Source organism: Microcaecilia unicolor, unplaced genomic scaffold (assembly GCF_901765095.1).
Source record: "Microcaecilia unicolor unplaced genomic scaffold, aMicUni1.1, whole genome shotgun sequence".
Taxonomy (NCBI): Eukaryota; Metazoa; Chordata; class Amphibia; order Gymnophiona; family Siphonopidae; genus Microcaecilia; species Microcaecilia unicolor.
The window spans coordinates 1-12,997 of NW_021963016.1; the positions used below are offsets into that span (position 1 = coordinate 1).

The following is a 12,997-nucleotide window of genomic DNA, read 5'->3' on the forward strand; positions in this document are numbered from 1 at the left end:
AAAATCTTCACCGCCGACTTGGTACTTTCTACCCATTCCTCCACAGACAGGTCCCCAGCATTCCTAGGAAATCCAAAGAAATCCGGGATCTCTTTGTCCTTCCTCAGAACAATGGTGTTCGTCACTACAGGCGCCTGGCGTGCATCTCTCAGAGCTTTTACCGTCTGTTTCAGTTCCTCCAACTCACTTCTCATATCCTCCATATTCACCGGAGACTGGGTCGTGGCTAAAAAACAAGGCTTCAAATTTTTGCAGATAAAATTTCAAAACAGTAGTCACCTCAAAATTGTATTCAAATTCTTATCTCTCACTTAAACAATTCTATTCCCCACACCAAAGTTCTTTAATAAACAATAAATCCTGTCACCGTGACGCCATAAATGTATCTGTGACCTCACCCTGGGCACGATACTTTACCCTACAATACCCTTAGAATACCTCGGGCAAAATATCGTGTATCGGACAGGGTTAAGGTACAGACATTAACACTAGCCACGTCTCCCTGTTTCTAAAACGGGGAGAGGAATGAAACTAAATTGGTTATATATTTTAATGTAACTCAGGAAACAAATGACATTTACATTGATAATTCAATAACTTATTATTTTTATTTATATGATGAGTATGTGTAAAGTTCAGATCCGTTTAACAAATTCAATATTTTTTTTTTTTTAGTACATCAACAATCCAACAGATCAACTTCTCCTACGTTTTATCAGATAAGTATAATTTGATCTTAGCAAAATTCATTAACTAAATATTCATTTAATCTTAAAGTTTTGTCTAAACATTCCCCTCTTCTATAAGAATTGATTCTTTATTATTATTTCTTTTTCAGGTCCCTCATCCATCAAGCAGGTAAGTATAGTTTGTGTTTTTTCTCCCTTTTCTTCTTATAGGTATATCATGGCTCACATCTCCAAATCGCAAAGACAAATTAGATAAGTATATTTTACTAATCTAACAAAATTTTCTTCTCTAATATATATAACACAACAGTACAGTATTTCTTAAATTCTCAACAACTGTAAGAGCTGATTCTTTGTTTTGTGTTTTCTTTTGCAGGAACTTCTTCAAGGAAAAATAAGGTAAGTATTATAAGTCAATGTTTTTAAACAGGGCCAGGTTGATTCTGGCTGATATATTAAAGGATACTCCTCTCCAGCACTTTTGTATGAATCTCTCTCTCTTTTATTGTTGGGTACCGGTACCGTGCTGTTTTTCTTTTCAAGATGATAGCGGGTATACTGCAGGCAGGAACTGGAACTCCTCCGAAGGACCTACTACTCTAAGCTGTAACTAACTTAAGAAGAAAAACCTTAAACCTTTTCTATCCAGTCCACTCATATTAATATGCAGTGGCTCATTATAATTATTCCTTTCCCTATCTAGCTATTCCCAGGTAAAATAAAATATGATTGAACATCCCTATCTAAACCCTCCCAAACCAATAAATCCCCAAAAATGTATCACAATTTAATATAAGCACTAGGATTATTAAATCCTATGTGTTGATTTTTTTTCTTTCTCTGCAGCAGGTCACCGCTCTTTCAGAGACAGGGGTATTATAATCATGAGATTTTTTCCCCTCTTCCTTAAATTGATGAAGCTCACAATTACTGGGGTGATTATTTAGTTAAACCTTGTCACAAGGCAGATAACCCCTCCCAGAAGTATTTTGAAACTCACACCAGTTCCTTACAAGTTCACTTCTATTAGTGAGCCAGACTGGTACTGCGCCCAAATATTTTATTTATCAAAGACATTTCTAACATATGAAGTTAAATTAAGATTCAGGCAACAGCTTTCCCATCCAAACCAAAACCACTTGCCTAAAGCCTCCTGACAACACGCGAGCGGCTTTTAAAATTAAGTTTTCCCACTGTAGACACACACCAATATTTTTAATTGATTACCCAAACCTCTCAAAACTCAATTTAAATGTATTTCTTGGCTGAACTGCGCAGAGACCACTTTTACAGGTCTGCACAGCCTTTAGCTTACCTCCCAACTGCCACACAAGCCGTTTAGAACTTGAGTATGTCATATATGGCACAAGCCCAGCATGAGCCCCTGCACTAACCTAACACTTTGCAATCCCCTATAAACATACACTTTACATTAAATTATGACATTTTCAGCAATATACAGCACTTTACACATATTTGAATACATTTTCCTTACCTCATTTAGCATTTAACTGTGTTTATTTTTAAGTTTTCTTCTGCACGCGCCTGCTGCACTCCCTGGCACAAGCCAGCATCTGGCTCGTGCCATCAGCTGCTTCTCTCCCTCCTCGTGGCTTCCCCTCAGCGCGTGCCACCCAACAGCACGCCCGCCAACACATTTAGAAAATAAAAAACACCGGAGAAGTGCACCGGAGCACTTCCCCCTTCTTACTCTGTTCCACGCTGGGTTCCCCACCCCGGAGCTCACCCTCAGAGGCATCCCAGGTAAAATAATTTAACCCTATATGGGTTACACTAAGTTTCATCACAACAGAGTAGTCCTCTGCACTTGCCCTAAGTTCCTTACAAAAGGAGTTCCACCTGAACCAGTCAATTGTCTTGCCAACATTCCCATCCTGGCGAAAGCAGCTTGCACACCTTGGATTGCAAAAGAGCATTGGCCTACTACATGGAGCAGACAAGGCCCCGCAGACAGCCCACCCAGCTTTTTTCTTTTGATCCCAACAGGATGGGGGTCGCCATCAGGAAACACACCATTTCTATTTGGCTGGCAGAATGCATTTCCTTCACTTATGCCCTGGCTGAGCTGGCCTTGGAGGGTCATGTCACGGCTCATAATGTCAGAGCCACGGCCGCTTCAGTAGCCCACTTGAGGCTAGCCTCCATTGAAAAAATTTGCAAAGCTGTGACGTGGTCTTCTGTCCACACATTCACATTACACTACTGCCTTCAGCAGGATACCCAACACGACAGTCGATTTGGGCAGACAGTATTGCAGAATCTGTTTGGGGTCTAGAATCCAACGCCACCCTCCTAGGCCCATTTTATTCTGTTCCAGGCTGCACTCTCATTCAAATTGTATATAGTTTCAGGTTAATCTATGCTATGTCCTCGCTGTTGCAAGGGAATTTTATAAGACTCGTCTGAGGAAAAGTACCTGGGATCCTCCTTTGAAACCCATAAGCGCTCTTCTTCGGTGTCAAGACCGTATCTCTCAATGAGATTGTCGAGAGCGAATCTGACTCGGTACCAAGGAACCATGTCCTCGAGAGTGGTGTCGAGAATCCAACTCCGGCAAAGCTTCCTCCCATCGGCGTGCCAGTTTGGGTGGCAGGCAGCACCACCATCGTAGGGTGCACCAAAGGCTGAGGGCCAAGGGAGGCCACAACAGGAAGCAAGGTAGGCGCAAGCACCCTCGATACCGATGCACACTGTTGCATGTGGCTATCCAGCAGCTCAGGGAGCAAGGCCTGGATGCACTCATCGAGGGCCAAAACCGGGAAAAGCTGGGGTGCTGGCTGAAGCGCAGGTTGCAGAACCGCTGGGGTCCACGTGGGAGCTGGATCTTGGCTGCTAGGAGATAGGTGTATCAGTACCTCCTGTATGGAGAGGGAGCAGTCCTCCAGGAGCCACCACTTCTCGAGTGCCGAACCCTTGAACGTCCCGGAGCTCCTGGCACCATATATCGAGAGTGACCAATGACGATGCTTCTTGGCCTTCACCCAAAGTGCGTCACCAAGGCTCCTTGGTGCAGAATCCAAGGAGCGTCACCTCATGATTGGGGTGGTCCCAGGGGCCCTGCACAGCATGAGGCCTCGAGACAGGTGGAGACCCATTCAATGCCTCACTGCTCCCAGTGTCTACGGGTCTAGTAGTAGCCATGCTAACTGATGCTTGACGCTGATGCCGACGCCTCTGACCTCGATTGTTGGTCGAGGAACTGGGCTTGGCTCCAAAAATACTCTTGTTGAGCCTCTCGGAAAAGCTGGGTCCTCTTCCTCATGCGAAGACAGAGAACACAGTTAGCAGGGCTATGGTCGGGCCCAAGACACCAAGAATGGGTGTCCTACCCTGATATTGCCTAATTGCACCCGGTACAGCGCTTGCAGCCACTGGGAATCTTCGTGGACATGGAAGGGAAAAACTTTGTTGGCTAAATTAAATGATGCAATGGTGCCTGAAAAAGGGGCGAGGAATGGCAAAAAAAAAAAAGGGAAAGTCCCGGACAAAGTCAGGGCCTAAAAGTAGTCCGATGACAACGGAAAAACAATACAACTTAAAAGCGGGCAAAACAAATCTAAAGAAAATAAAGGAAAGGTAAAATAAGTTCCAACAGGAGGAGCTCAATTATCAAAACAAATAGCTGGAAGGCACAAAAAAATTAGCTCTTTAGACCGAGTGAATGAGGAGAGGGGCAAGAAAAACACCTTCTTCCCATATGGAAAAAGAAGAACTGAGGAGACCGCGTTCATACGACGGGCAGGAAGGCACTTGTATATACGCAGTGGAGCGCGGCTCGTGTTCCACAAAGCTCTCATTTAGATTTGGTAAATACTGAACCGGGCAACACAGATCGGCGTCACCCACTTGTGAGAATATAGAAGCCTGCTTTGTCCTTGGAGAAAACTGCATTACATATTTCAGGGTGATATGGGAACAGAGGTAAAATATCCAGGGGTCTCACACATTCATTTGGCTACACTGGGAGCACTTTTCATTAGCGATAATGCTGCAAAGTTCATTTGCACTTTGTTCTTGTAGAGGTGGTAGTTCATTTTCAAAAGGAAACTACCCAAGTTGTCCATGGTTTTGCCTCTCTAGTTTTTGTGGTCAAACGTTTTCTGCAAATAAGCAATGTAGATTTGAAAAGCAATCCTACACGTACTATAATACCTGTCTCACTCTACTCTAGGTATGGATAATCAGAGATATGCAGTAGAAGCCCGTGTGCACTTTTAGCAAAAACAAAAAAGGTCAAGCTTTTGAAAAAGGCCATTTTACTGAGTACGGTAAATGCCTATTTACCTAGCTAAATGGTTTTCTAAAGCTTATGTGCCACATACATGTGTAAAAATGACATGCCCACACACATATATCAAGGTTCGTACATCTGGTGCTATTTCATAGATGAGTAATATGTGTTTATATAAGACATGATATATAGAAATATGTGCATATAAAGGTCATGTTCTGAGCAGAGAATGGACATACACTGGGCAGGATGCAGAAGTAGGCAAGTATAATTTTTTAAAATTGTTTATTAATTTGATATACCACCTCTTTCGAGCATGAGTCGAGGTGGTTTACATACAATTGTACAGGTACTTGCACTGCCCCTAATGGGCTCACAATCTAAGTAGAACGTTGTTTAACACAGGGAGAGAGAATAAGGAAGATAGCGAGGTGATGATGGATGTTGGGGGTCTGAGAACAGGGGAGATACTGGACAGGGAAGTACAGGGACACAGAAATGGAAGATGGGTGGTGAACATGGAGAGAGAAGAGAAGTCAAATGGACAGGAGAGCCTGATGAGCGAGTTAAGAGAAGATGGAGAGAAGCAGAAACCAGAGCCTGAGACCAACGTGATTTATAAAATACAATGGACCAGACAACAAACGGTAGCGAAAATAATTTTATTTTCCATTTTGTGATTAAAGTATGACAGATTTGAAATGTACGTCTTGCCAGAGCTAGTGTTAGACATGGCTGGGGCCCAAGGCAGAAATTTGGGAGGGGACCCCAAAGCCCACTACCAGGCTACACTTTCTTCAACTTTCATCAGGCTTGGGGATTTCTCTGGTCAGGCCAAGGGCAGTTACCCTAGTCGCACTCCCCTAACACCATCCTTGGCATGTGCCATCTTTATATTTTAGAATGGATGTCACTGATTGGTTAGACTAGTGACATTCTCACTTTTAGACGTCCAATAGAGCCCGGGGGAGGACCCATGATGTCAGAGTTAATTTAAATATTTAAGTAAGAGTTGAGAACGCCGGCGCCATTTTAAGAAGGGGTAAACCCAGGATAATAAAGTAGAGCTGACGCTGGGATAGACTGTAGGTAAGATTTTCTGATATGTATAACTTTAAATAACCTAGATTTTGAAAACTTATGAAGGAGGGTTTTCCAATTGCTAGGAAAATATACTAATATATTGGGTTTTCTATTCTAGGGGATAGCCCTTGACACAGCTCGATATAGAGCGAAACATGCATGTCGGGCAGCTGAACCCTTTGGTCTGATCATTAAAGATAAGTAACTAAATCTGGATAAAAATATAAAAAAGTTTGAAATTGAAAAGTAAAGAAATTGGCTAAACCAATGAAGAAGTGGGCGCCAGTTACATTGCCAAATCTAAGTTTTTGGTAATGAGCGCCGCTGAGGTTGCCTCTGAAAAACTTTTGAAAAACATGAGAATATGAGAATGTTTAAGATACTGTTTTTCTATATATCTGAGCAGTAGAAAACTCTAAAATAATACGAAGATCTCTGCTTCAATAGTACCAATTACCGGACCCAATTTTGAATGAGATATTTGTTAGAATCTTTATATTTTAAACAGTAGAGGAGTAAATGTATCTTTCTATATCTCTGGCACTATACTAAATAACTGTTTGAGGCTTGTGTCGATGGGGGTTAGAGCTCGCAGGGACAGGGACAAAGCTCAACGGAAATCCACATAAAATTTAGAAATGTTGTCATATTTATGTAAAGAATAAATCAATCTAACTGCAGTGTTTTGGCAGTGTTTTGAACTGTCTGTAAACGATGGTAAAATGAGTGCTTACCGTGACACAGAGCAAACTTCTCATCAGTCTGCTCAACGCAGCAGTGATCAGCCTTGCCCAGGTCTCTTGCTGGCAGCTCCCAGTCTTTCTCTGGAGCAAGGAAGATACAGGACATTCAGTAAGGATCTATTTATTCATTCACATTTCTCACTGGCTCCCAATGAAAGAGAAGGTAAAATTATGTATAATCATACCTGATAATTTTCTTTCCATTAATCATAGCTGATCAATCCATAGACTGGTTGTGTCCATCTACCAGCAGGTGGAGATAGAGAGCAAACTTTTGCCTCCCTATATGTGGTCATGTGCTGCCGGAAACTCCTCAGTATGTCGATATCAAAGCTCCATCCGCAGGACTCAGCACTTAGAGAATTACACCCACAAAGGGACACTCTGCCCAGCTCACCACCGCCGAAACGGGGGAGGGGAAGTAACCCAGCTCATCCCCACACAAGTGGGGGAGGGGAATCCGTCCAGCTCATCCACGCCGAGCGGGGGAGGGACACCACACCCGCCGATGCGGGGGGATCTGGCTTATCCTGCAACCGCAACCGCGGGAGGAGCTGACTGACCCTAACACCGCCGAAGCGGGAGGGGTACAAAGCTGCCCTACAGCCGCACGAAGCGGGAGGGAGTGCCGGCAGAATTTAAATCTCAATCCAGCCCTGTAAAACGGAGGGGAGAGGAATGCAGCAGCTCACTGTAACACAAACTCGTCTCAACTCTTGAAGAATCCAAGTGAAGGAAGAACTTGAACACGAAGTCTTTCTGAAGTAACTGAAGACTAAACTTGAACCTGAAATGCAACCAGAATAAAAACAGTACAGATATCTGGGAGGGGCTATGGATTGATCAGCTATGATTAATGGAAAGAAAATTATCAGGTATGATTATACATAATTTTACCTTCCATATCATCAAGCTGATCAATCCATAGACTGGTGGGATGTACCGAAGCAGTACTCACCCAGGGCGGGACATAGAAATCCCTGACCTCAACACTGAAGCTCCAAACCGGGCCTCCGCCCGTGCAGCCACAGTCAAACGGTAATGCTTGGAGAATGTATGAACCGAAGCCCAAGTTGCCGCCTTGCATATCTCTTCCAAGGAGACGGATCCGGCCTCTGCCATCGAGGCCGCCTGAGCTCTCGTGGAGTGAGCCTTCAGCTGGATAGGCGGCACCTTCCCCGCGGCCACACAAGCCGCTGCAATAGCTTCCTTGACCCATCTTGCCACTGTAGGCTTAGCAGCCTGCAGACCCTTACGAGGGCCTGCAAACAGGACAAAGAGATGATCCGATTTCCGGAAATCATTGGTCACTTCCAAGTATCTGATGATGACTCGTCTCACATCCAGATATTTAAGAGCAGAGTACTCCTCTGGGTAGTCCTCCCTACGAAAGGAAGGGAGACAGAGCTGCTGATTCACATGGAAGCGAGAAACAATCTTGGGCAGAAAGGAAGGCACTGTGCGAATAGTCACTCCTGCCTCAGTGAACTGCAGAAAAGGCTCTCGACAAGAGAGCGCCTGGAGCTCGGAAACTCTTCTGGCTGAAGTGATAGCCACCAAAAAGACTGCTTTCAACGTCAGGTCTTTCAGAGATGCCCTCGACAAGGTTTCAAAAGGCGGCTTCTGCAATGCTCTTAGCACCAGGTTGAGATTCCACGCAGGCACCACTGAGTGCAGAGGAGGGCGCAGGTGATTAACTCCCTTGAGAAAGCGCACCACATCTGGCTGTGAAGCCAGGGAAGCACCCTTCAGGCGGCCCCTGAAGCAAGCCAGAGCCGCTACCTGGACTTTAAGGGAACTGAGCGACAGGCCTTTCTCCAGACCTTCTTGCAGGAACGCCAACACTGAAGAAATTGGAGCAGTGAAGGGAGAAAGTGAGCCTGCTTCACACCACGCTGCAAAGATACGCCAAACCCTGGCGTAAGCAGTAGAAGTAGAGCGCTTCCTCGCTCTCAGCATAGTGGCGATGACCTTGTCTGAGAAGCCCTTCTTCCTCAGACGCTGCCGCTCAATAGCCAGGCCGTAAGCCCAAAGGGGGAGGGATCCTCCATCACCACGGGACCCTGATGTAACAGGCCCTGCTCCACTGGCAGCCGCAGAGGATCGTTGACTGAGAGCCTGATCAAGTCCGCATACCAGGGACGTCTGGGCCAATCCGGACCCACCAGGATTACCCTGCCGGGATGCTTTGCCACCCGGTCTAGCACCCTGCCCAACATGGGCCAGGGCGGGAACACATAGAGGAGCTCTTGTGTCGGCCACTGTTGGAGAAGAGCATCTACTCCCAGGGATCGAGGGTCCCGTCCTCTGCTGAAGAAGCGCGGCACTTGGCAATTGGCCGATGACGCCATCAGATCTAGGCTCGGCTGGCCCCAGCGCTTCGTGATGTCCAAGAACGCCTGAGCAGATAGCTGCCACTCTCCGGGCTCCAAGGTATGGCGACTGAGAAAGTCCGCCTTGACATTCATGACTCCGGCAATGTGGGCCGCTGAAAGCTGCTCCAGGTTCGCCTCCGCCCACTGGCAAAGATTCATAGCCTCCTTGGCTAGAGGGGCGCTCTTGGTACCTCCCTGGCGGTTGACATAGGCCACAGCCGTGGCATTGTCCGACAGGACCCGTACAGGCTTCAACACCAGTACCGGGATGAACTCCAAAAGCGCCAACCGAATGGCTCTGAGTTCCAGGAGGTTGATAGACCACTTTGCCTCTGCAGGAGACCAGAGCCCCTGCGCTGTCCTTCCCAAGCAGTGGGCTCCCCAGCCCGACAAAGAGGCGTCCGTCGTGACGACAATCCACTCTGGGGTCACCAGAGGCATTCCCGCAGACAACTTGTCTGTCTGCATCCACCAGCTCAGCGCCTTGCGCACTGCTGGGTCCAAGGGAAGTCGCACAGCATAATCCTCCGACATCGGAGTCCAGCGCTGCAGCAAAGAGTGTTGAAGTGGTCTCATATGAGCCCTGGCCCAGGGCACTACTTCCATCGTGGCCGTCATAGAGCCCAACAGCTGCACATAGTCCCAAGCCCGAAGAGGAGAGGCTACCAGGAACTGGTCCACCTGAGCCTGAAGTTTGACAATCCGATTGTCTGGCAGGAACACTCTGCCCACTTGGGTGTCGAATCGAACTCCCAGGTACTCCAGGGACTGAGTCGGGTGCAGCTGGCTCTTCTCCCAGTTGATGATCCATCCCAGGGAGCTCAAAAGAGCAACTACCCGGTCCACAGCTTTGCCGCACTCTGCATAAGAGGGGGCTCGGATCAACCAGTCGTCCAGATAAGGATGGACTTGTACCCCTTCCTTTCGTAGGAAGGCCGCGATGACCACCATTACTTTGGAAAAGGTCCGCGGAGCAGTAGCCAACCCGAATGGGAGGGCTCTGAACTGGAAGTGTCGTCCCAGGACTGCAAAACGCAGAAAGCGTTGATGAGGCGGCCAGATGGGAATATGCAGGTACGCTTCCTTGATGTCCAAGGAAGCCAAGAACTCTCCTGCCTTCACTGCCGCTATAACAGAGCGGAGAGTCTCCATGCGAAAGTGCCGTACTTTCAAGGCCCGATTGACCCCTTTGAGGTCGAGGATAGGTCGGACAGAACCTCCTTTCTTTGGTACCACAAAGTAAATGGAGTAACGTCCCTTGCCAAGCTGACTTTCTGGCACAGGAACGACCGCGCCCAGGCGGATCAGATTGTCCAAGGTCTGCTGCACTGCCACAGCTTTGACCGGAGACTTGCAGGGAGAGAGTACAAACCCGTCTTTTAAGGGTCGGCAGAACTCTAGCTTGTAGCCGTCTCTGATGACTTCCAGCACCCACGCGTCTGAAGTTATGGTGGTCCACTCGCCCAGAAACGAGGACAGCCGTCCTCCAATCTGCACTGGGGAGTGGACCAAGGCCCCGTCATTGGGTACGAGACCCTGGGGGAGGACCGGAGTGAGCACCTCCGGGACGGCGGTCTCTGCGAAAGGAATGCTGCTTGGGGGAGAAATTCCTCTTGAAGGAAGAGGGGGCAGAGGAACCCGACTTGCCCGGGCGGGTACCGACGGGCTTCCTGCAACCGTCCTCTGGAGGTACCGGGACGAGTACTAGCCCGAGCCCTGACCTCTGGTAACTTCTTGCCCTTAGACGTGCCGAGATCGGTCACGATTTTGTCCAGCTCGACCCCAAAGAGCAGCTTGCCTTTAAAAGGCAATCTAGCCAGGCGGGATTTAGAGGCGTGGTCAGCAGACCAATGTTTCAGCCAAAGCCACCGCCGCGCAGAGATTGTCTGAGCCATGCCTTTCGCTGAGGCCCTCAAGACATCATACAGCAAGTCTGCCAAATAGGCTAAGCCCGATTCCAGGGCCGGCCAATCAGCCCTCAAGGAATGATCCGAGGGGGAAGCCCGCTGCACCATAGTCAGGCACGCCCTGGCCACATAGGAGCCGCAAACTGAGGCCTGCAAACTTAAAGCAGCCGCCTCAAAGGACGACCTTAAGGCCGCCTCCAATCTTCTGTCTTGGGCGTCCTTTAGGGCCGTGCCACCTTCCACCGGCAACGCCGTTTTCTTAGTCACCGCAGTGATTAAAGAATCCACGGTAGGCCACAGATAGGCCTCACGTTCACTCACAGCCAAAGGATAGAGGCGGGACATAGCCCTAGCCACTTTAAGGCTCGCTTCCGGGACATCCCATTGAGCCGAAATTAAGGTGTGCATGGCATCATGCACGTGGAAGGTTCTAGGCGGGCGCTTCGTACCCAGCATAATGGCAGAGCCAACAGGGGCTGAGGGAGAGACGTCCTCCGGAGAGGAAATCTTCAAAGTGTCCATGGCCTGTAGCAACAGGTTGGGCAAATCCTCTGGGCTAAAAAGCCGCGCTGCAGAGGGGTCATCCGCTCCATCCGAGCGGGGATCCGTCTCCTCCAAGGAATCCGCAAAGGACCGTTGGGAGACCTCAGACACGCTGCCCTCATCTACATCGGAGGAGACAAAGTCCTCCAAGGCCTGGGAATCAACCCGAGGGCGTTTACCTCTGGGAACCTCAACCTCTTTACCAGACGAGGGAGCAGGGGCAGCGTTTGCATGAGGAAAGCCTGATGCAGCAGCAAAACAAACTCGGGGGAGAAACCCCCCAGACTGTGCACTTCCGCAGCCTGGGCAACAGCCCTAGACGCACCCTCAACCGGCGCTCGCAAGAGCGGGGGAGAGACATGCTGCGCATCCAAAATGGCGTCCGGCGCGACACTCCGCGAAGGAGCCGCGCAGGAAGAATGGCGCTTAACTTTAGCCGCTTTTGTGCCGTCGCCCAAATTAAGGGCGTTCATGGCATTAATGTCTCCAACCTCAAGGGCGGCCCACGAAGAAGCCGTCCGAGCCGCGTGGCCGGCCAAGATGGCGGAGGCGAGGAGCGGGGGATGGGCGTTTATGGCGGAAAAACCGCCACGCCGGAGGAAGGACCGGGACATTCATCGGTCACGAAACTGTCACCCAAAAAGGGCGAATCAGGCTGTAAGCCCCCCGCATCCCCTCTAGAAGCGCTCAAGCGATCCGGGGAGCGACCCTTTGCGCCCTCGCCCTCCGACGCCATATGCCACGAGGAGAAGAATCGGGGAACCCCCTGCCCGCTATAAAAAGGTAAAAATTACCTGCTGTCCGCTCCGAGCTGTAACGAACTGGTGTCCCAGTGAGTAGCTGCAATGAACGTTTAAATAAACGTCGAAATAAACGCCTTTAAGGACGTTTAAAACTTTTTTTTTTTTTTTAAACGGAGCCAGCGGGAGGGGGGAGAAAAGGAGGGACCTGGCACCACCAGGTTTGCACTTGCTCAAAAGAGCCCTCAACCCCAGGCACTCAACAAAACCTAAGAATTAGGCTTGGAGGCCTAGCCAGAGCTGCTGCTGTGTGTGACCACCACCTGCTGAGATAGAGAACATACTGAGGAGTTTCCGGCAGCACATGACCACATATAGGGAGGCAAAAGTTTGCTCTCTATCTCCACCTGCTGGTAGATGGACACAACCAGTCTATGGATTGATCAGCTTGATGATATGGAACTGTCAATTTAAACTATTGTCAATAATATTTAAATTGTTCCATAATTCAATACTTGCATATTTAAAGGAACTCAACCTTATAAATTCCAAAGAGATCTCTAAGATTTCAATCAAGAAATTTAAAAAGGGGCTAAAATATTGTTATTTATACAGGTTCATGGTTGTCCTACTTAATTATTTCAGTTCTGTTTAACTGCTTTTAC

General features: G+C 48.2%; 1 protein-coding gene across 1 annotated transcript in view; it reads right to left on the reverse strand.

Moving 5' to 3' along the window:
• Positions 1 to 32: 32 nt before the first annotated feature.
• Positions 33 to 12,997, reverse strand: part of LOC115458751 — a gene marked incomplete at its 3' end in the record, with an annotated part of 102,423 nt that continues 89,458 nt past the window's right edge. Inside the window, exons 12-13 of the mRNA XM_030188564.1 lie at positions 6,759 to 6,848; positions 33 to 226 (exon numbers count right to left, since the gene is read on the reverse strand). Coding sequence (XP_030044424.1) covers positions 33 to 226; positions 6,759 to 6,848 — 284 coding nt within the window. The remainder of the gene's footprint in view (positions 227 to 6,758; positions 6,849 to 12,997) is intronic.